Source organism: Aethalodelphis obliquidens, unplaced genomic scaffold (assembly GCF_003676395.1).
Source record: "Aethalodelphis obliquidens isolate GAN/ISIS:26980383/991018 unplaced genomic scaffold, ASM367639v1 scaffold8, whole genome shotgun sequence".
In the NCBI taxonomy this organism is placed as follows: Eukaryota; Metazoa; Chordata; class Mammalia; order Artiodactyla; family Delphinidae; genus Aethalodelphis; species Aethalodelphis obliquidens.
In genome coordinates this window covers 64,797,476-64,821,281 of record NW_020837952.1, presented here as the reverse complement: position 1 = coordinate 64,821,281, position 23,806 = coordinate 64,797,476, and the positions used below count along the sequence as shown (strand labels likewise).

At 45.9% G+C, this 23,806-nt stretch overlaps 1 protein-coding gene and 1 pseudogene across 11 annotated transcripts; both read left to right on the top strand.

Moving 5' to 3' along the window:
- The first annotated feature begins 1,817 nt into the window (after positions 1-1,817).
- On the top strand, positions 1,818-18,628 carry RABL2B (RAB, member of RAS oncogene family like 2B). 11 transcript variants are annotated; one of them, XM_027108175.1, is made up of 9 exons: positions 1,818-1,919; positions 3,598-3,759; positions 10,970-10,999; positions 12,169-12,248; positions 12,862-12,968; positions 15,145-15,256; positions 15,567-15,694; positions 16,095-16,178; positions 16,362-18,628. In XM_027108175.1, the coding sequence occupies exons 2-9, from the start codon at positions 3,653-3,655 to the stop codon at positions 16,440-16,442; spliced, it is 729 nt and encodes a 242-aa protein (XP_026963976.1). In that variant the 5' UTR covers positions 1,818-1,919; positions 3,598-3,652; the 3' UTR covers positions 16,443-18,628. The 11 variants fall into 11 exon arrangements, with proteins under 11 accessions (XP_026963976.1, XP_026963979.1, XP_026963981.1 ...); XM_027108178.1 differs by lacking the exon at positions 1,818-1,919 and adding an exon at positions 1,931-2,142; XM_027108180.1 differs by lacking the exon at positions 1,818-1,919 and adding an exon at positions 2,164-2,296.
- Positions 17,657-22,846, top strand: LOC113620365 (glucose 1,6-bisphosphate synthase pseudogene; annotated as a pseudogene).
- Positions 22,847-23,806: the final 960 nt, after the last annotated feature.

The following is a 23,806-nucleotide window of genomic DNA, read 5'->3' as shown; positions in this document are numbered from 1 at the left end:
CAAACAACAAGACCCAGCTATCTGCTGTCTAAAGTAAATGCATGGAGAAAGATATATCATACTAACACCAATTAAAAGAAATCAGGAGTAGCTATCTTAATTTCAGATAGAGAGGACTTCAGACCAAGGAAAGTTATCAGAGATAAAGAGAGGTATTACATAATGATAAAGGGGTCAATATTTCAAGAAGACATGCAATCCTTAATGTATGTACCAAACAACAGGGTGTCAAACTACTTGAGGCAAAAAGAAGAACAGCAATGAGAAACAGATGATTCCAGTATTATTTTGAGACTTCAACACCCCTCTCTCAGAAATGGACACAGCCAGCAGGCAGAAAATCAGTGAGGAGGTAGCTGAACTCAATAGCACCTTCAATCAACTGGATATAATGGACATCTATACACTACTTCATCCAACAACAGCAGAATACACATTCTTCTCAAGCTCACATGGAACATATACCAAAATAGACCACATTCTGGGCCATGAAACACAACTTAACAAATTTAAAAGAATACAAATCATACAATGACTACTCTAATTCCGTTCCAAAAGGCTCTTTTGCCAGACAGCCTTTGAGTGGGGACTTTCCCTAGGTTAGCACCTAATTACCCGCTGAAGCCCAGCTCACTTCCCCTGTTGCTTTCTCTCGGCGTCCTGCGCACTTTCTTCAGAGGGTTTGTCTGTAATTTTATTACAACAGCTAGTTGATTTACACGTCTGCCCCACTGGAAGGTCAGCTCCAAGATGGCAGCTCTGTTGCTCTCCGCTGTACCCTCAGTCCCCACAAGGAATGCCTGTCTTAGCCCACAGCTGCCCTCAACAGGTACTTCTTGAATAAATCAATGAATGCCCCTGAGCCGGCATCTCACTGCCGAGCTGTGTGGAGGGAGAACTAGGTTCCCTGATAAACCTGGCTCAGTCGTGGCTGTCGCAATTCTCGGTTAACAACAATGGAGTAGAAAAATATGCTCATGGGACTTCCCTGGTGGCGCAGTGGTTAAGAGTCCGCCTGCCAATGCAGGGGATACAGTTTCCATCCCTGGTCCGGGAAGATCCCACATGCCGCAGAGCAACTAAGCCCGTGCGCCACAACTACTGAGCCTGCGCTCTAGAACCCGCGAGCCACAGCTACTGAGCCCTCGTGCCACAACTACTAAAGCCCGTGTGCCTAGAGCCCGTGCTCCGCAACGAGAAGCCACTGCACTGAGAAGCCCGCGCACCGCAACGAAGAGTAGCCCCCTCTCGCTGCAACTAGAGAAAGCCCGCGCGCAGCAACAAAGACCAAAAATAAATAAACTTTTTTTTAAAAAAAGAAAGAAAAATATGCTCAGAATCGCCCCAAGAGAGAATTACAAACTTTAGAAATCACCTAGTCTTCTGCCTCCCACACATGAGGCCCCACCCCCCCACACTTTCCCCAGCGCTGCTCTGCGCCCCTTCCATCACCCCCAAAGAAGCCCCGCACTCGGGCACCAACGCCCACACAAGACTCCGGCCCCACACCTATGGTCCACCCACCGCACCTGAGCACCCTGCCCCCGTGCCTGCACCCCGCCCCACACGCCACAGGCCCCGCCCCCACGCCTCAGGAACGCTTCCCCAGTCGTTCCCCCCGCGGCCGCCCAGTCACTCCCCAAGGCCTACAGCCGCTTGAACCCTGGCTCAGCCCCGGGGCCAAAGCCCACCCCAGACTCCGGCTATTGGAAGCCCCAGGCCGGCCCGGTCCGGGTACTCATTGACCGGCAGTACTCTCGCCCGGCACTGGACTAGCCAGCCAGCCCCCGGCGAGGTCCTTCAGGCCTTTGGCCGGGCAGCCCTCCTAGGGTCCTTGCGCGGTTGCGTAGCATCTGCGAGGACGCGGGCAGCGCTGGAAGCTGAGTGAACCGCGGTTGGGACCCGGGCTGACTCGCGGGGTCCGAGACAGGGCAGGGTCCGGGACGGGGCGGGATCCGAGGGGGACTCGGGGCCCTGAGGGCGGCTGGCCGTGGGCGGACCGACCTGCGGCCCTCCTGGTCTCCAGCCCTCGCCCGGGAACGGCCGAGAGGACGAAGTCGCGCGGGTGGCGGCCTCGCATGTGGGAACCGCCCCTCCAAGGCCGTCCTCGGGCCCTTGGCCAGTGCGGGGAAGAACGGGACAGTGGGTTCCGGCAACGGTAGGGGGAGGGGGGGCGAAGGCAGCCCAGCCTGGCTGCGGGGGTAAAGTGGTTCTCAGACCTGTTTGGTGCCCGAAAACTACTTGAATGAAAGAGAACTTATCCACTGGGTGGCGAGGACATCGACACCCATTGAAGGTCTTTGAGAACGGGTTTGGCCGCGTTTGGCTTCCGAACAGGTCGCTCCAGCTTCAGGGTGGAGGTAGAAGGGACAGCCCCTCATTATGCTTATCAGGCATCTGCCACTTCCCAATCACTGCTTTTGAGGCTGAGGGTACCTCGGTAAAGAAGGCTGAGTCCCTACCTGAGCAGAAACAGTAGCATTGCAGTTAGGGAAACTCAGGGGTCCTGTCGGTATTTTCCACCCTTGTGTGCACGTCTGTCATAGCTCTTGCCACAGTAGACTGCCATCGTGTCTTCTATCCGGGTGCAAGATGTACCCGTGATGAACCCTCAGTAAGTGCGAGCACTGATGCTGCGTTGTCGTTGCATCATTTTTGTGTGCCGAGTTAACTCAGAGTGTGGACTACGGCACATCCCCAGTAATGTTCGTGAAGTTATATTTGGGCTTAAGGACATGAGGATAGTGGAATAGAGCTAGAGGTTGTTACGCCTCGATGTTGGCGTTGGGTGGCTGGTGATGTATTGTGCAGACAGGGAACGTGAGGAGCGACTTCGGGGTGGGCAGGGCTTAGGTTTCACAGGTTATTTTTGCCTGTGTGGAATAGTTCGCTATTCAGAATCTGGTAGGCAATTGCATACCTGAGTCTGGCACTGAGGGAAGCGATCTCTGTGGAGATACAGATTTGGCATCATCAGCATGTAGGAGATACCTAAAACCAGTAGAGGTTGGAATAACCCTAGAGAAGAGGGTCTGGGGAATGCCTAGTTGAGAGAGGAAAAGGCAGCTACTGATGGCAGTATGATGGAAAATGAAGTGGAAGTGAGAAGCATGAGGCAGAGGATCAGGAATACAGGTTAGGGTTCTTTGGCTGTGTGATCTGTCATTCAGTGATGAGAATTCAGGCTTACAGAGCCCTCTTTGTCAGACAGTGTCTCAACTCAATCATGTGATGTGGGCACTGAGTTTTGTCCCTGCTTTACAAGTGAGAAAACGCTTGTAGGTAAAACTTGCAAAGCTTCAACATGGCTTTAGAATAGTCTCTCCAGGTGGGAGTGGGAGTTGTGGTTCTGAGCATAGCTGAAGTAAAGAGATGACATAGGGTAAACCACTCTCAGAAGATCTGGGTGGGGACAGGATTACAGCCCCATGATTCAGCAAGTGCTAGCCAGGTGGGTGGTGAATAGAGAAGGATGTAAGTGTTTCCTTGGGCCCCTCTCTTGTCAGCTCATTGTCTCCCCTGTCCAGGAAGAGGAAGTGGATTTGGTGGAGGGGACTTCTCATCTCTTTAACAACAGCCTCTTCTTGATCTTCCCAGACGGTGACAAGACCCCCCTCCCCTGAGCTGATCCCCTTTCTACAGCCAGGAGCCAATGGCCGGGGACAGAGCCAAACCCTGTGAGCTGGACCAAGAGAAATACGATGCCGATGACAATGTGAAAATCATCTGCCTGGGGGACAGCGCTGTGGGCAAGTCCAAGTATGTTGGGAGATTAGGGAAGAAATGCCAGGCCCAGAGTGGGTCTAGGTTGTTAGAAAAATCCTCCAGAGGCATAGAGGAGCATGGCTTCTATGGGAGTGGTGAGAGAGTAGTCTTGGCTGGAGCCCAGGTCTGCATGGGGGAACAAGGGAGCGTCACATCAGCAGCTGTGTGTGTTTGGGGAGGAGGGCGTCCCCAGGGGCAAGTCACAGGACTGAGGAAATTGAGCTTTATCCATGAGTCCTGGCAGAAAGTATGGGACCGGTCACCCTAGAGACTACTGAAGCAGTCCTGGTGAGGTGAGAGCTGGGGTATTCCTGTGTGTGGTATGGGGCTGAGAGACTGCAAGATGCAGACAGTGGGAATGGGGAGAGGAAAGTGTGAGAAGTGTGACTGGCACAACCAGCGACAGGTCGAAGAAAGGTGGTGAAGATACTGTCTTGAAAGAACTCAGAGTTGAGAAGAGTGGATAGAAATGATGCCTGACTATAATCAGCGTAAAGATTTTTTTTTTCTTAAAAGATTTAATTTTTATTTATTTTGGGCTGTGTTGGCTCTTGGTTGCTGCGAGCGGGCTTTCTCTAGTTGCAGTGAGCGGGGGCTACTCTGTTGAGGTGAGTGGGCTTCTCACTGCGGTGGCTTCTCTTGTTGCGGAGCGTGGGCTTTAGGCGCACGGGCTTCCGTAGTTGTGGCACACGGGCTCAGTAGTTGTGGCTCGTGGGCTGTAGAGCACAGGCTCAGTAGTTGTGGCGCATGGGCTTAGTTGCTCTGCGGCATGTGGGATCTTCCTGGACCAGGAATGGAACCCGTGTCCCCTGCATTGGGAGACAGATTCCCATCCACTGCGCCACCAGGGAAGTCCCAGTGTAAAGATTGACACACTCTTTTAACTGACTTCAGTGCCTCTGTGCACAGGCGTGGAACTTCCCCTGAAGGGAGGCTCTGCAGTGCTGGCAGCTTGTCTCCACAGGGTGTGAGCCTGTTTCTCAGCTGTCTTGGACCAGTGGGGCACACATCCATTTCTGCCTTCGCAGGATGAGGGTAAACTTGCCCCTAACCAGATGCCTAGTTTAGTCTTATACCCAGGTGCCCCAGTTCCACCTTGGTTTCCACTTTTATCTGTTATTAACATATCCTTAGACCCAGGTAGCTGTCAGTAATTCCCTAGGGGCTTTGCTGATTGGGGCAGAGGTCACTAACTTTTCTCAGCCTCAAGTCTGTTTATTTTAAAAGGTGCCCTGGGAAAAGCAAAGCAGGAACTTGTGGCGGGAATCCTAAACTCAGGTCCTCATCTAAATGTCCAGACTTTAGGTGTGAGCAGGATTGTCATGCTGTAAAATGTCTAGGAAGCAACTCACAATAACTGTTTTCTCATCACAGTGCTCTGGCTAGAACTGCCAGTACTGTGTTGAATAGAAGTGGCAAAAGTAGGCATCTTCTTGTTTCTCATTATAAGGGAAAGCTTTCAGTCTTTTGCAATTGAATATTAACTGTGGGGTTTTCATATATGGCCTTTATCCTAGAGGTAATTACCTTCTATTCCTAGTTTTTGTCATGAGATGGTGTTGGTTTTTGTCAAATGCTTTTTCTGCATTTGTTGAGATGAATATGTAGGATTTTTCCTTTGTTCTATTAATATGATATGTTTGATTAATTTTTTTAAGTTAAACCATCCTTATACTCTGAGAATAAATCTCCCTTGGTCCTTTTGATGGTGTATAATCCTTTTAATATGATTTGCTTTGCCAGTGGATTTTTTTGAGGATTTTTACAACTAAATTCATGAGGAGTATTGGCCTGTAGGTTTCTTTTCTAGTAGTGTCATTGTCTGACTTTGGAATCAGGGTACCACTGGCCTCATAGAAAGAATTATGAAGTGTTCCCTCCTCCTCAGTTTTTGGGAAGAGTTTGAGAAGGATTGGTGTTTGTTCATGAAATGGTTGGTAGAATTCACCAGTGAAGCCATCCAGTCCCGGACTTTTCCTTATGGGAGGTTTTTGAATACTGATATAATCTCCTTACTTGGTATAGGTCTACTCAGATTTTCTATTTCGTCTTGAGTCTGTTTGGTACTTTGTGTGTTTCTAGGAATTTGTGCACTTCATCTCAGTTATCCAGCTTGTTCGTTCATCGTATTCTCTTGTAATTCTTTTTGTTTCTGTAAAATTGATGTTACTGTCCCCAGTTTCAGTTCTGATTTTGATCATTTGTGTCCTCTCTTTTTTCTTAGTCTAGCTAAGGTTTGTTGATTTTGTTGATCTTTTCAGAGAACTAATTTCTGGTTACACTGATTTTTGTCTGTTGTCTTTCTATTCTGTATTTTGTTTATCTCCACTCTAATCTTTATTATTTCCTTCCTTCTGCTAACTTTGAGTTTAGTTTGCTCTTTCATGTCTACTACCTAAAGATGTACAGTTATGTTATTGATTTAATTTGACTAAATCTTCCCTATTTGATTTAATTTCCACCTTTTTGTGAAATTTCTTGTTTTTCTTCTGTTATTAATTTCTAGTTTCATTCCATTTTATTTGAAAAGATACTTTGTATGATCTAAGTCTTTTAAATTTTATTATGACTTTTTTTTGTGGCCTAACTCATGTTCACTTGAGAAGAATATGTATACTACTATTGTTGGGTGGAGTATTCTGTGTATGTCTGTTAGGTCTAATTGGTGGTTAGACCTAGTTAGTGTGGTTCAAGTCCTCTGTTTCATTGTTCTACTCATTATTGGAAGTGGGGTATTGAAATCTCAATATATTATTGTGCAACTCTCTATTTCTCCTTTTAGTTGTGTCAGTGTTAGCTTCATATATTTTGGGACTCTGTTGTGTGGTGCATATATGTTTATAACTTTTATATCTTTTTGATAGATTGAACTTTTTATCAATATATAATGTCCTTCTTTGTCTCTTGTAACATTTGTCACGTAAAAGTTTATTTTGTCTGACTGTAGTATAGTCACCCCATTTCTCTCTTGAATACTGTTTGCATGCAATATCTTTATCATCCTTTTGTTTTCCAACTTCTTTGTGACCTTGTATGTAAAGCAAGTGTCTTACAGTTAGGACATGCCTGGATCATGTTTTTTAATATACACTCCCAATCTCTCACTTTTAATTGGAGAGTTTTATCTATTCTCATTTGCAACAACAATAATTGAAGCTATTACTGATAAAGAAGGATTTACTTCTGCCATTTAGCTATTTGTTTTATGTCTCCAGTTTTTTTTCCTCAAGTACTCCATTACTTTTTCTTTTTTTTAATTTTTTGTAGTGTACTATTTTGAGTCCCTTCTTGTCTTGTATAATTTTTTTAGTTGTTTATTAATGGTTGCCTTGAAGATTATAATTAATATCTAAAATTTATAGCAGCCTATTTGAATACCAGTTTAGTTATAATAGTATACCAACACTCTGCTCCTATATATTTCTATCCCTCCCCTTGATATTGTTTTGTCACAAATTACAACTTTATACATTGTGATCATTAACATAGATTTACAATTATAGTTTTAGATATTTGTCTTTTAAATCATGGGAAAAAAGAGGAGTTACAAACCAAAAATATGAGAATACTGGTTTTGGGGTTTTTTTTTTTTTTTTTGGCTGCGTTGGGTCTTTGTTGCTGCGCACAGGCTTTCTTCTAATTTCTGCAAATGGGGGCTACTCTTCGTTTTGGTGCACGGGCTTCTCATCACGGTGGCTTCTCTTGTTGCAGAGCACGGGCTCTAGGTGCGTGGGCCTCAGTAATTGTGATACACAATTACTCAGTAGTAATTGTGTATCACAATTACTCAGTAGTAGCTCAGTAGTTGTGGCTCTTGGACTCTAGAGCACAGGCTCAGTAGTTGTGGCACACAGGCTTAGTTGCTCTGCAGCATGTGGGATCTTCCTGGACCAGGGTTCGAACCCATGTCCCCTGCATTGGCAGGTGGATTCTTAACCAGTGCGCCACCAGGGAAGCCCAAGAATACTGGTTATTATCTTTACCTGTGTAGCTACCTTTACTGAAGATCTTTATTTCTTCATACAGCTTCAAGTTACTGTCTAGTGTCCTTTCATTTCAACCTAAAGGACTTATTGTACCATTTCTTATAGGACAGATATACTGGTAATAAGTCACATCAGCTTATGTTTATCTGGGAATGTCTTAATTTCTCCTTCATTCTTGAAGGATAGTTTGCTGAACATAGAATTCTTTTTTGACAATTTTTTTTTCAGGACTTTAAATATATCATTCCACTGCCTTCTGATCTCAGTGGTGTCTGATGAGAAGTTAGCTGTTTATCTTATTGAAGATTTTGTCTTTGAGTTTTGACATTTTGCCTATAATGTGGATCTCTGTGAGTTTATCCTGTTTGGAGTTTGTTGAGCTTCCTGGGTGTGTACTTTCATGTCTTGCATCAGGTTTGGGAAGTTTTTAGCCATTATTTCTTCAACTAGTCTCTCTGCCCCCACCCCTCTTCTATTTATGATGCATGTGTTAGGATGATTTATGTTGTCTGATAGGCTCCTTAGGCACTGGTCATTTTTACTCATTTTTCTTTCTGCTTCTTAGACTGGATAATTCCAGTTGCCTTATCTTCAAGTTTGCTGATCCTTTCTTCTGCCTTCTCAAATATGCTGTTGAAACTGTCTAGGGAGTTTTTCATTTAAATTATTGTACTTTTCAGCTCCAGAATATCCATTTGGTTTCTTTTCATAATTTCTATCTCTTTATTAATACTCTCATTCTGTTTATATGTTGCTTTCTAATTTCCTTTAGTTCTTTGTCCATGGTTTTCTTTAGTTTTTTGAGCATATTTAAGATAATTGATTTAACTTCTTTGACTGGTAATTCCAGGGTCTGGATTTCTTCAGGTATTGTTTCTGTTAAATTCTTTTTATCATGAGAATAGGCTATACCTTCCTGTTTCGTTGTATGCTTTGTAATTTTCTGGGTTGTTAATTAGACATTCTGAGTATTTTGATGTGGTGACTTTGGAACTCAGATATTCCACTCCTCGGGTATAGCTGATTTCTGCTTGTTTAGAGCTGGAGTATCCACTTGTAACTTTTCCATATACTATTTTTGCAAAGTGTATATTCCTTCTTGTGTGTGGTCACTGATATTTCTATTCCATTATCTGTGATCATACAGTGACCTGATAAAGATTTCCTTAAATATTTGACTCCAAAAGGGGAAAGAAACAAAGAGGTATTCCTATCCCTTTAAATTTCCAATAGATGCCAGCAGGGGAAGACTCTGAAGCCTAAGAGAGCTGAGATCCAGCTCCTCGGCCAAACTTCTTGAGGAAAGTATCTCTACTGGAGCCAGACATTTGGAACACGGGTCACTGCCTAGCTGCAGTGGGCCTGAGGAGTGGGTGACCATTGCTGGTTTGTGCGTGTTGCTCTTTTGCACAAGACCAGCACTCTCCTTTTATCCAGCACTCTACTGGTCATTGTGTCCAGTCAGGTTCCAGAGTTCTGAAATAGTTGATTCTGATCATTTTTTCCAGTTATTGGTTGTTTCAGTTGAGGGAGTGACCCATAGAACTTCATACTCCACCATTTTAAGTAATGTCCTCAAGTAATGTTCATTTTTTTCCTACATAGATATCCATTTGTTTCCACACCATTCCTTGATAAAACAATCCTTTACCCTGTTGAATTGCAGTAATGCTTTTGTTCTAAATCCAGTGACCATACACGTGGCTATATATATTTTAAGTGTGTGTTTACTGCCTGTCTTCACCCACTAGACTGTAAGCTCCATGAAGACAGGAATTTTCCTCTGTTTTGTTAAATGTTATATCATGGCACCTAGCATAGTATCTGGCAAATGGCAAGCACTCAGTAATTATTTTAAATTTTTTTGTACTAAAATATATTTGTCCATTCTTCTGTTGAAGAACAGTTATGAAATTACAATTTTTATGGTATTAGACACAATATTGCAGTGAATATTTTTATGCCTATCATCTTGGGCACACAGTCTATTAGACTTGGGGTGAAATTGCCCAGTTTTAGGATTAGCTCAAACTTTGACTTATCCCAGTTGCTCTCCAAAGTAATAGTATATTAAGTTCGCACTCCTACCAGCACAGTACAAGAGTTTCCACAAAATGTGCAACATTTGGTATCATACGACTTTTTCAACTTTGCTAATCTGAAGGATGTGTGTGCTATTTCATTTTATTTTAATTTGCATGAAAATCATTAATTTACATTAAAATCATTCAAGATTGAGCATCTTTTCATATGTTTTTTAGCCATTCTTCTGAATTGCCTGTTCATATTCTTAGGACCCAGGTTGTGTGTGTGTTCTCTTATTCACGTATCAGAGCTGTTCATAATCTCTGTATATTAATTCTTTGTCAGTGATTGGCATTGCACGTAGCTTCTCCCAGTCTGTGTTGTGTTTTGTTTTGTTTATTTCTTAACTTTTCATTTTGAAATAACAGATTTACAGGATGTTGCAAAGAGAATACAGAGAGGGCCTGTGTACCCTTCACCCAGTTTCCCCAGTGGTTATATCTTGCATAACTGTAGTACAAGATCAAATCAGGAAACTGGCGTTAGTTCAATGCATATGTATAATTCTGTGTCATTTTGTCACATGGGTAGATTTGTGCAAGCATCACTGGACTCAAGATCCAAAACTATTCCATCACTGCAGAGGCCTTGGTCCTGCTGTCCATTTATAGTCACACCCACCCCACTTCACCTCCTACCACCCCTATTAACCCCTGTAGCCACTAATATTCTCCATCTCTATAATTGTGTCATCTTGGCAACATTGTATAAAAGGCATTATACAACGTGTGACCTTTTTCACTCAGCATAATACCCTTAAGATTTGTTCAAATTGTTGGGTATATCAGTAATTTTTTCCTTGCTATTGCTGAGTAGTAGTCCATGTTATAGATGTACCACAGTTTGTTTATTCCCTAAAAGGAGGAAACTGGGGTCCCTGCCCACAGGGAAAGCATCTGTGGGTGCTGGGTCAGCGTTATAGCCGAAGGGTGTCAGGAACTTAAGGGGAGTCAGAAAGAGGGTGGGTGGGTGGTTCCTGGGCATTGTCCTTGAAAGGAAACTGTGTAGCTGTGGAAGGAGTGGGAGGGGGGAAGCCACAGCTGGCTTCCAAGTTTTCAACCCTTGGGTGGTGCAACAGGGGCAGGCAGGAGCGTTGAGGGATGCACCTGACCACTTGCACATTCTCCTTACAGACTTATGGAGAGATTTCTCATGGATGGATTGTATCCTTCAAGTTTTGAAATGCTCCTTGTTCCTGTGGCCCTTTCCACCCTCAGGCCAGCTCAGCCCCACTGCCCACCCCTTTGCTCCAGCGGTCCAGGGAGGAGGGATAAGTGAGTAAATTCGCAGGTTTCATTTCATGCTGGCTTCTCACCAGCTGACCCACGTGGCATCACATGTAGTTGGTGCTGCATATTTTCAAGCTTACTCACATCTGGATCTGCTTTCTATTAGGAAAGCAGTGGAATGGCTAACCGTAAGTACCTCGTCAAATGCCTGGACTCAAACCCCACCTCTTCCTTCTTAGTAGCTCTGGCGCTGGGCAAGTCACTTAACATCTCTGACCTCAGAGCTTGGGCTCTCTAATGTTTAAACATTCTCTGGTATGAGTCAACTTTGTAAAATAGGAAGCGCCAGCCCCACCCTCCTTCCGTGAATCGTTGCATTGTGCAGGTTTGGAATGAGACAATTGGGATGGTTTTTAAAAGCTTCCGAGTGAGTCCGTTGAGAACTGGGGGTGAGAAGAACCCCAGAGCCCCCTGCTCCCTGCCCGGGGCCCCAGCCCCCCCGTGGTAGACTCTAAGTGTATCTTACTTCACCTTCTACCAAGTTCTCCTTTGCACCCACCCACCTGCATCATCCCAGCTCCGATGGTTAAACCACACAGCGTCTTGCAGCGTCAGGAAATGTTATTCCCCAAGCTTTTTGATAGGGTTGCAAAAAGCAAACTACAGTTCATAAACAGTTTGTCAGCTGTCTGGCTTATGAAGACTTTTTTTCCCTGGAACTGTCATGTTGCTTCTTACGGCTGGGTTTCCTCTCTGGCCTGCAAGAGCCCCATCCATGGGGAGCTGGGGCATCCCCGCAGTCTCATTGGCCAACTACGTGATGCTGTTTCAGACAGCTGCTCTGTAAAATTCCATTCCATGTTTTCCCTTGGACTTAGGTGGCCAGGACATAATCCCAACCTCTCCCACCCCTCACCTTTCCATGGAGCTTGTGCCTGTGATATTTGAAGTTGATCCTCTGTCTGCAACACTCATTCAATTTAAAATCTAAATAACTTCTTAAAGAAGGAGAGAGAGAGCCCATTCCATCCCCCCAGCAGCCGCCCCCCAGCACCTTGCTTACGTCTCTTTTCATTCATCTTTGCCCCTTAACCTAAGTGCAGTCAGCCCCGGCAGCTGTCCACACACGCCCTGACCCTGTACAAGCACACGGCCACGGTGGACGGCAAGACCGTCCTTGTGGGTGAGCAGCACAGTGCCGAGCCACACCACCTCTCAGGAGGGAGAAGTAGTGGGGGAGAGAGTCAAGCAGGGGGAAATGAGACCCCAGGCATGGATGAAGGGTGATAGGTACAACCCAGAGAGCCCGGAAGCCAGGGAGGGTGGGAGGAAGCACGCAGGGTTCTGTTCCGGTGCTCTTCAGCCAGTGTAAAGAAACAACAGGGTTGGTCTGAGTGTCATCTGCCACAAAGGGTTTGGCTTTAAATGTGGTCACAACCTTCCCCTTGGCCAGGCCACACGTCCAGCCTGACTGTGTCCACCCTCTGTGATCAGCACACATGGGAATTGGGCCTAGTTGTGACCTTGGAGCGTCCTGCATCTTATAGGTGGGGGAAGGAGGTCACTGACCCTCTCCCTCTTGGGGCTCCCTGTCTGTACTCTCCTTCCTCCTGGCCCTGGGTCTCCCTCTCACCCGCCCCCACGCACGCCCAGGTGCGTTACATCCTGACAACACACCCGCGAGCTGTGTGGTCTCCGTTGCTCCCCATCCTCCCACGGGTGCCTGTGTTTCCGAACACAGACACCGCACAGAGATGCTCAGCGTCTGGGGCTCTCTGCCCTTCATCCCCCATCAGGCAGTCAGAGCTGTGTTCACATTGCAGACTTCTGGGACACAGCAGGCCAAGAGCGGTTCCAGAGCATGCACGCCTCCTACTACCACAAGGCCCACGCCTGCATCATGGTATGAAACCAACTGGAGGGCAAAGGCTCTGGGCAAGTCTGACCTGAGGGGTGAAGGGATGAAGGGCCCAGCAGGACTGAGCCCTCCTCACCAGGGCTGGGTGCTGGAGGGAAGGATTAGCGCAGGCTTCAGAGTGCACGTGCTTCCCAGAGGTTCGGAGTGAGAACACGCCAGAGCCAGCTTCTCTTCCAGGGGTGGGGGGTGGGGGGTGGGGGGATGTGTGGAGCCACCATTCCAGCGGGAGGAGCAAGTTCAGGGCCTCATCATCAGGCAGAGCATCTAAGAGTCCAACACAGTCCCTCCCTAATGGAGGCCTCCCTCATCCGCTGCTCTCTAGGGGCAGATGCTGGGGCTGAGCAGGCTCTGGTTCCCAGGGAGCTTTCCCCTCCAAAATGGCCCCCTCCTCCGTCTCAGCCTCTCACTTTGCTGTCTAGAGCACAGCCCTCAGAGGTCCAGCCCAGTAGCCAGTGGGTGACAGGTGCCGCAGGAGAGCCTGACACTCAGCTATGGCAAGGGCCACGAATAGAGAGAGGAACTGTAAACCTGTGTCCTTTAGGACCTCCTGCCCACAAACTCACTGGCTCCTTTCTCAGGCTCTTCTGTCCCTTAAGCACAAGATCTCTTGAAATTTTCCAAAATTTAATGCTAGTACCTATAATGGGACAAAACAAAAGAGGGTAACAGGGTAAGGCAAATGGGGGCAGACTAGTGCCAGCAGTCGTGACCTCTTGCCTCTGACACATCTCCACTAGCTCCTTTTGGGCCCTCTTCTGAGACCTGGGGTGTTCGTCCTGCCAGCCTCCCTGCATACCTGTATGTGCAGGTGCCTACCACCAGCCCCAGCCTGCTGTAGGGGGCCTTGCCGGTAGAAAGCGCTCAGCCTCTCGTGACCACACGGGGACCTGATAGTCCCAGAGGGAGCTGGGGTTCCACCCTCCACCTTGAAACCCCAAAGGGTATGCTTCTCAGCCTAACCAGCTCCTCAGCTCTCAAAACAAGGAAAGGAAGCTCAGGAAACCAGACCTGGACAAAGTGTGACTGACAGTCACCATGGCAGGCAGCCATGGGAGGTGTGAAGCAGATTCCGGAAGTTTCATTACAAGCGTATTTTAAAAGAAGTCTTTATTGGGAATTCAAGACAAAGTAGTCATTTATTGAAATTGGGCCTGGAGAGTACCATAGAAGAGCCTCTCAGGTGGACCTCCTGCTGCCTCAGGTGTGACAGCTGCTGACCAGAGCCCACTGCCGTGCAGGGGGAATCCCTGGCCCTGGACATGGTTACTCCCATGAAGGGCTGGATTGTTTAGAAGTAAGATCTGCCATTCCAGCAGGTTACAGGGTTGTGCATCTCAATCCACTGTTGTGCTGGGGCAGTTTGGACATGTGAGTCTCTTCTGGAGGGTGTCTGGGCAACAGAAAGCTGGCCTTTGAGAAGCTCCTGCGAGGGGCTTGAAGGATCCCTGTAGCAGCAACGTGAAGCATCTTAGGGCTTCTGTCCTCCCCACCCTAGAGCCAGTCACAGTGCTCATGCTTCTTGCGGGCACTTTTCAATAGGTGAAAACTATAAATTATAGAAAGTTAATAAAATTATGATAAGCTACAGAATAATAAAAGACAAAAGTACTTCTACAAAGTCTAAAATACAAAATTAAAAGTTTATAATTAAAAGTAAATCAAAATAACTGAAAGGAAATTCTAGAAACATTTAAGATTATCATAGAGGAGGTGTTTTGGGTTTTTTTGGCCACACCACGCATGGCATGTGGGATCTTGGTTCCCCAACCAGGGATGGAACCCACGCTCCCTGCATTGGAAGTGTGGAGTCTTAACCACTGGACCAGCAGGGAAGTCCCATTATAAGGGAGTTTTTAAACAAAGTTTAAGCAGTAGTTAGACTACGAAAAAAACAAAAAGCTTACCATTTGTAACGGACTTATCAATAAGTAAAAGGATAAAATCCGGTTAAAATAGGTAAATAAGGTGACCGGATGAAGGTTCTAGAGGGTGAGAAGGGTGGGCAAGGCATAGCCCTTGTGGTTAGAGGGGAGGCCGCTCAGAGTGGTGCGTGGTCCGAGTTGCCAAGCCCGTGTTTGCCTGCTTGTGTGTGTGTCACCTGGGGGTGGCATGCAGAGACACTGGTGCACTTGGGCTGTCTTCTTTCCTCTGCTAATTGCAGGTATTTGATGTGCAGAGGAAAATCACCTACAAGAACCTGAGCACCTGGTATGCAGAGCTTCGGGAGTTCAGGCCAGAGATTCCATGCATTGTGGTGGCCAATAAAATCGATGGTGAGGCCACCTTACATCTGGGTGCCAGCAATTCATGGGGGACCCACCATCACACGTTTCCTCTTCCTTTCCTGGGCCAGCGAACCGTCAATGGTCCATTCTTTTTCCCGACACACAGCCCTTGGTTTCTTGCCATCACTGCCCTCCCAGTAAGGATCCAAGTGAGGCAACCTGCCTTCTCGAGACACAGATCCCAGTGAAATGAACTCTTTCTAAGACGCGTCCCCTGGTTGTCCCTGCTCATCCCTCTTCCTAGAATGGGGACCTCCAGTGACCCACCCTGCAAAATTCTCTCCCTTTGCCTTTGTAGACAGGCCCATGTCCTACCTTCTCTCTACAGCAGACATAAAGATGACCCAAAAAAGCTTCAGTTTTGCCAGGAAGTTCTCCCTGCCCCTGTACTTTGTCTCAGCTGCTGATGGTACCAACGTTGTGAAGGTAATGGGAGACTGCAGAGACAGTCTCGTAAGGCCGGGGACGGCCTGGTGCTGAAGTTACCAGGGAAGCGATGGAGAGAAGGGCTGGCTGCAGGGCTGGTGGAGAGGACGGGCACTGTTTTGGGGGCTGTGCTGAGCATGTGGTGACAGGAAGGGGTCGTGTGAGCATTGACAGTAGGGGCGGTGGTGGGTTGGGCTTGGTGAAGAAAAGGTACATTGACCATGCATGGGGTCAGGGTGACAGGGAAAAGGTGAATTGAGGAGTGACCTTGCTGATTTTAGGGTGGAGTACTGTGGGGACATATGATGGGAGCGGGGCCAGTGGGTACAGGGCAGGCAGAGTCCAGGCCACTGGCCCCACGGCCTTGTTTTCCTTCCCACCACCTTCACCTTACCTCCAGCTCTTCAGCGATGCAATTCGATTAGCTGTGTCTTACAAACAGAACTCCCGGGACTTCATGGATGAGGTTTTGCAGGAGCTTGAGGTAGGTCAGGCCCGGATGCCAGGTGGCGTAGGGGAAGCGGCTTCCCCTCACAGGGGTGCAGAGCGCAACCCAACAGACCAACTTCGCAGGCCACGCGCGCTCGTCGAGGGCACGCCCCTAGAGGGGTCAGAGCTACAGCTGGTCAAATGCAAGGCCAGGCCTCACCTGCAGCCTTGTTCACAGAGCATCAGCTTGGAGCAGAAGGAGGAGGATATGCTGGGCAGAGAGCCGCGTGGCCACGTCGAGAGCCCATCTCCCTCCTGAGCCACAGAAGGAGGCCTCTCTCCACGGCCGACTTGGGGAGGGGCGGAGTTCAGAATACCCCTCCCTTCTGCAGTCCTTCAGCTCTCACGTGAGACATTCTTCCAGGCCATCCCCTGCTATGCCTCCTACAGACCCAACCATCCCATTTGCTCCCCCACTGCCATGGCCCGTGAGACCTGACCCGTCAGTTGTTCCCTCCCCTGTAGTCGGGCAGGGAAGGGGTCCGCACCAGACCCTGGGGCAGAATTAAGGATGGACACTCCAGGTTATGTGGGACGGTGAAGAAAATCGGGCAACATTCTGTGTGTGTCTCTTAAATAAAAGGAAATTTAGGTGGTTTTTTTTCCCCCTCCCAGAACTGACCTCAGGGCCTATTCGTTGCATTTCTACCAAGGGAATGATTTCTACCAAGGGAATGATTTCTAATTCCTGACTATCCTTTTTCCTCTAGTCTCCCAACGAAACCAACCATTTTAAGAAAATGGTTTTGAACAGAGAGCTGTTCATTCCGTAAGTTTTTCCAGAGTTCTTCTAGGTACAGCCAGTACATTGATGAACAGCGAGGCCAAGATCACAGGCCCAAGTTTGTTGTTAACATCACGTGAAAGCAGGCGACTGCTCTGGCCATACTTAGTAATACACAAACATCGTAGTTGTAAACATCGAGGGTCAATACAGCCACACCACAAGGCACACCTGTTTGCATTGTAAAAAATTGACTTTCGGAAAGCTTCCTTTAAAACCCCTATTTCAACAAGGGAGGATTTCCTTCATTTTTCTTGAGGACTAGTGTGGACATTGTACCTCCTTGGGTGGCAAGGGCTGCTGAGAACTCTCATGCTGCCTTTTCCATTTATCTCCAGGACTTGTGGTTCACTAGGATGCTTTTATGATCATCTTGTACGTCATTTCCATTTTTAAAATTTATTTTTATTTACGTTGAATAGATGTGCATGCTTTGTGGGCATGGATTTCTCTGAGCAAAGAGTCACAAGAGAACGAGCGGATCATCAGCCACGTTAGTAAGGGGAGACTGCCGTGACCTGTCGTGTTATCTCTAGATTGATTGTCACAGAGACCATTTCCGTGGAATTCAGTGTTTTTAAAAGAATGGGTGTTTGTTTGGGAGTCAAGAACAAGCATTTTTACCCTTTAGATTACTGACGCTTACAATTTCAACTTCACAGATTTAACCCGACCAGGAAATTTCAGGAATGCGTTACCCTGGTGAGATGTACTTTTAAAAACAACAACAGAAACAACCCTTTAGTTATTATAAATGATTAATAAGTGTTTTTTAAATATAATGGCTTCACTGAGATATAATTCAAAAACCGTATAATTCACCATCAGTATTGGCTTTACGTAACCATTTTGCATCAGGTTCCCTGGAAGCAAAGCCTGAGAAGGCAACTCTTGTTCAGATGACTCATTGTGGCAGTTTTCTGTCTCTGCTGGGGACCAGCTTCAGTCTCCCCCTTCCTAGGGAAGCTCTGGAGGACAAACTGCCCCACAAGGATGGTCCCACTTTGAGACCAGGGCCCTTTTTGTGCCAGTTGGCCAAGTGTGTGAGGAGGAGGTGGAAGGGGTGACTTGTAGTGTCCAGGGCAAAAGGGCTCCTGTTTTAGCAAGGACAGTTCCCTGGGGAAAGGGCAGCTGTGAGTTTCAACACTCAAAGTAGGTAGGGGATAAGTGCTCAGGCAGGGTGCCAGCAATATCCATGGCCACCTGCCCATACATTGCTCAAATCCACTTGCTTCTTAAAGCAGTATGTCATCCTGACATACAGGAACACCACCCCTGAGTCTTTTTTAAATAATTCATTGAGGTGAAATTACATAACATAAAATTAAAGTACACAATGCAGTGCCATTTAGTACAGTTACAGTGTTGTGCAACTGTCACCTCTATCTAGTTCTAAAACATCTCCATCACTCTGAAGTAAAACCCCTTACTCGTTAGTAGTTTCTCCAACACTCCCTCCCCTCAGCCCCTTTGAAACACTGATCCACGTTCTTTCTGTCTCTATGGATTTATCTACTCTGGATATTTCATATAAATGAAATAAAACGATACGTGACCTTTTGTGTCTTTCACTCAGCATGTTTTCAAGATTCACGCATATATCATGTACTTCATTCCTCTCTATGGCTAATGTTCCATTGTATTAAATAACTCAAGTTGTCTATCCGTTCATCCATTGATGGATGTTTGGATCCATCTTTCAGCTATTGCGAATAGTGCTGCTATGAACATGCTTATACATGTGCTTATACGAGCAGTTTTCAATTCTTCTGGTGTCAGAGTCTGCTCAGGCTGCTGTAACAAAATACCACTGACTGGGTGGCTTACAACAGGTATTTATTTCTCACAGTTCCGGAGGCCGGGAAGTCTAAGGTCAAGGTGCTGGCAAGGTAGGTTTCATCCTGAAGCCTCTTCTCTTGGCTTGTAGGCAGCTGCCATCTCACTGTGTGCCCACATGACCTCTGTGTTCAGGTAGATTCCTCTTAAAAGACTATGTCCTGGGACTTACCTGGTGGCGCAGTGGTTAAGAATCCGCTTGCCAGTGCCAGGGCCCAGGTTTGAGCCCGGGCCCAGGAAGATCCCACGTGCCACGGAGCAACTAAGCCCGTGCTCCACAACTACTGAGCCTGTGCTCTAGAGCCTGTGCCCCGCAACGAGAAGCCAACGCAGTGAGAAACCCACGCACCGCAACGAAGAGTAGCCCCCGCTCGCCACACCTAGAGAAAGCCCACGCGCAGCAACAAAGACTCAACGCAGCCAAAAAATAGTTTTTTTAAAAAGACTATATCCTGTGACCCCCATAATGACATCCTAATTAGGGCCCCACGCTTATGACCTCATTTAACCTTAATTACTTCCTGAAGACCATGTCTCCAAATACAATCACATGAGGGTAAGGGCTTCAACATTTAAATTGGGGGGTGTGGGAGGAGGGCATAGCACAGTGATCTAGGAGTGGAATTACAAGATCATATAGTGGGACTTTCCTGGTGGCGCAGTGGTTAAGAATCCTCCTGCCAGTGCAGGGGACACAGATTCCATCCCTGGCCCGGGAAGATCCCGCATGCCACGGAGCAACTAAGCCCATGTGCCACAACTACTGAGCCTGTGCTCTAGAGCCTGCGAGGCACAACTACTGAGCCCACGTGCCACAACCACTGAGCCCGTGCGCCTAGAGCCTGTGCAACGAGAGAAGCCACCACAATGAGAAGCCCAGGCACCCCAATGCAGAGTAGCCCCCGCTCGCCACAACTAGAGAAAGCCTGCGCGCAGCTTTCAACACAGCCAAAAACAAATTATTTTTTTTAAAAAAGAAGATCATATAGTAATTTTATGTGTAAACTTTTGAGGAATTGCCAATGTGTTTTCCACAGTGGAACCACCATTTTACACCATTTTACATTGCTGTCCTACAAGCAATGTACAAGAGTTCCAATTTCCCACATCCTTGCTAGCACTTGTTATTTTCCATTTTTAAAGATAAGCCATCTTAGTAGTTATGAAGTGGTACTTCACTGTGGTTTTGAGATACATTTCCCCTTCATTTGTATTATTTATTTGGAGAAACAACTATTCAAGTATTTTGCTTTTTTTTTTTTTCCCGGTACGCGGGCCTCTCACTGTTGTGGCCTCTCCCGTTGCGGAGCACAGGCTCCGGACGCGGAGGCCCAGCGGCCATGGCTCACGGGCCCAGCCGCTCCGCGGCATGTGGGATCTTCCCGGACCGGGGCACTAACCCGTGTCCCCTGCATCGGCAGGCGGACTCTCAACCACTGCACCACCAGGGAAGCCCCTATTTTGCTTATTTTTAAATTGAGTTGTTTGACTTTTTGCTGTTGAATTATAAGAATTCTTTACATATTCTGGATTTATGACTTTTACAAATATTTTTCCCATTCTACAGGTTGTATTTACACTTTCTTGATAATGTCCTTAATGAACAAAAGTATTTAATTTTATTTTTGGCCGTGCCTTGTGACTTTCGGGATCTTAGTTCCCCAACCAGGGGTCGAACCCGGGCCCTTGGCAGTGAAAGCACCGAGTCCTAACCACTGGACATCAAGGGAATTCCCTGAAAAGTATTTAATTTTGATCAAGTCCAATTTATCTTTTTTTTCTTTTATTGCTCATGCTCTTGGTGTCATATCTAAGAACGCATTGCCAAGTCCAAGGTCATGAAGACTTACCCTTATGTTCTCTTTTAAGAGTTTTATGGTTTTAGCTCTTATATGTAAGTCATTGATCCATTTTGAGTTAATTTTTATATATAGTATAACGTAGGGATCCAGCTTCCTACCTTTGCATGTGGATATCCCATTGTCCTAGCAATATTTGTCAAGAACACTATTCTTTTCTGTCTGAATGGTCTTACCACCTTTGTCAAAAATCAATTGGTCATAGTTGTATGAGTTTATTTCTGGACTCTCAATTCTATTCCATTGGTCTAGATGTCTATCCTTATGCCAATACCACACTATTTCAATTACTGTAGCTTTGTAGTACAGTTTTGAACTTGGAAAGTATGAGTCCTTCAACTTCTTTCTAAAGATTGTTTTGACATCTTAACAATATTAAGTCTTCCAATTCATGAACACTGGATGTCTTTCCTTTTTTTTCCCATTTATTTGTATCTTTAACTTCTTTCATCAATGTTTGTACTTTTCACGTATGAATCTCTCACTTATTGGTTAAATTTATTTCCAGATTTTTTTTAGATGCTATTTACTTTTTTATTTATCCCTTGCTGTTTATAGAAACAGCTGACTTTTGTGTGTTGATCTTGTACCCTGAAACTTTGCTGAATTCTTTTATTAATTCTAATAGTTTTCCTGCGCATACTTTGGGGTTTTTCTATAAATAGAATCATATCATGTGCATATTGAAAAGGTTTTACTTCTTCCTTTCCAATATGGGTGACTTGTATTTCCTTTTCTTGCCTAACTCCTCTGACTGGAATTTCCAGTACTATGTTGAATTAAATAGTAAAAGCAGCCATCCTTGTTTTGTTCCTGATCTTAGGGGGAAATTTTTCAGTTTTTCACCACTGAATGTGATGTTAGCTATGGATTTTTCATATGGCCTTTATCATGTTGTAGAAGTTCCCTTCTATTCCTGATTTTCCGAGTGCTTTCATTATAAAAGGCTGCTGGATTTTGTCTAATGCTCTTCCTGCATTAGTTGAGATGACTGTGTGGTCTTTCCACCTCACTTCTATCAATGTAATGAATTACATTGATTGATTTTTTATATTGAGCCACCCTTTGCAAACCAGTAAACAATGCCAAAACAAAAGAGCAATTTGAAAATCTGTTACTGAATGGGACAAACAAGGAGGTTCTTTGTTGCTGGATGACTTTTGGAGCTGCAGGACTTGGTTCTGCTCTGGTGGCAGGGTTTTGCTATATTAATGACCTTACAGTAATCCAATCAACACAGAAGATGCACAAATACCTTGAGAGATGTTGAGAAACTTTGTCTTGGGTATGACAGCTGGGGTCAAGTAACTAACAGCTGCAGCATCCAAAGACTTCCTAAACTCACCATTTCAGTCTTGCTGGCTAAAGATGTTTCTGTGTACCTTTTTCCGAAATAAGTTCCTACATCATATGCAGTCCAGGAGCTCAAAGCAGTTGGAGGTGTGATGATTACTGCCTCTCACAACTGCAAGGAAGAGAACAGACAAAGGGTCTATTGGGAAACTGGTGTTTAGATCACATCTCCTCATGATGAAGAAAGTCCAAAATGCATAGAGGACTGTGTGGAACCCTGGAATGCTTCCTGGAATAATGATTTAGTGAATGCCAGCCTACTGGAGAGAGACTCTCTGCAGGACATTACAGGAGACACATGGAAGGTCTGAAAAAGACTGATTTTCACAGGGAATCAAACTCAAAGACCACCTTGAAATTTGTACATATATCTTTTCATGGGGTCGGACATGACTATGTGCAGTTGACTCTGCACGTGTTTGGTTTTAAGCCTCCAATTCCATTACCAGAACAAAAAGATCCTGATTCAGACTTTTATACCATTAAATGCCCAAATATGAAGGAGAGTCTGTGCTGGAAATTTCCCAGAGACTGGCAGAGAAAGAGAACGCTCAGATAGTGCTACCTACAGGTCCCAGTGCAGACCAGCTGGCTGTGGCAGAACTCCAGGAGGATGGTCAATGGAAAGTTTTCATGGGAAATGAGTTGGCAACTTTGTTTAGTGGGGGGGGCGGGGGGGTGGATATTTGATTGCCGGAAAAATAAATCAAGAAATTCTGATGTGAATAATGTTTATATGTTAGCCTCAGCAGTCTCTTCCAAAATTTTGTATCCAGTTGCACTTAAAGAAGGATTTTAGGGACTTCCCTCGTGGTGCAGTGGTTAAGAATCTGCCTGCCAATGCAGGGGACACAGGTTTGAGCCCTCCTCCAGGAAGATCCCACATGCCATGGAGCAACTAAGCCCGTGTGCCTCAACTACTGACCCTGTGCTCTAGAGCCTACAAGCCACAACTACTGAGCCCACGTACCACAACTACTGAAGCTCACATGCCTAGACCCCGTGTTCTACAATAAGAGAAGCCACCAAAATGAGAAGCCCTCACACCACAACAAAGAGTAACCCCTGCTTGCCACAACTAGAGAAAGCCCATGTGCAGCAACGAAGACCCAACAGCAGCCGAAAATAAAATACATAAATAGATTATTTTTTTAAAAAAAAGAAGGATTTTTATTTTGAAGAAATATTACCAGACTTTAAATGGCTAGGAAGTAGGATAAAAGACCTGGAAAATGGGAAAGAAGTCATTATTGCATTTAAAAAGTCCATTGCTTTTCTGCGTGGAACTTCAATTTTGAATAAAGATGGGGTGAGTACAGCCATTGTTGTGGCTGAGGTGTTATCTTAACTGGAAACCATAAGCATAACACTGAGCCAGTAACCGATTAAGGTTTGTGAAAAATATGATTATCATATTTCAAAAACTTCATATTTCTTGTGTTTTGATCTGACTACCAACAAATGCATATTTGAAAGTCTTCACAATTTTGATTCTCTGAAAGAATATCCATCATATTGCATACATGGGACATTACCTGTGAATATGACAGCAGCCAGCCTAATAAGAAGTAAATGCTGGACTTCCCTGGTGGTGCAGTGGTTAAGAATCCCCCTGCCAATGCAGCGGACATGGGTTCAAGCCCTGGTCCAGGAAGATTCCACATGCCACTGAGCAACTAAGCCCGTGCGCCACAACTACTGAGCATGAGCTCTAGAGCCCGTGAACCACAACTACTGAGCCCACGTGACACAACTACTGAAGCTTGCACACCTAGAGCCCGTGCATCACAA

What these genes read in the sequence shown, in the direction of transcription:
- RABL2B (XM_027108175.1), top strand. Translation starts at nt 3,653, where the DNA reads ATGGCCGGGGACAGAGCCAAACCCTGTGAGCTGGACCAAGAGAAATAC. An exon ending in AGATTTCTCATGGATGGATT is followed by an intron (nt 11,000 to 12,168) that starts GTATCCTTCAAG and finishes ACCTAAGTGCAG; the next exon opens with TCAGCCCCGGCAGCTGTCCA. An exon ending in AGGTTTTGCAGGAGCTTGAG is followed by an intron (nt 16,179 to 16,361) that starts GTAGGTCAGGCC and finishes CCTTGTTCACAG; the next exon opens with AGCATCAGCTTGGAGCAGAA.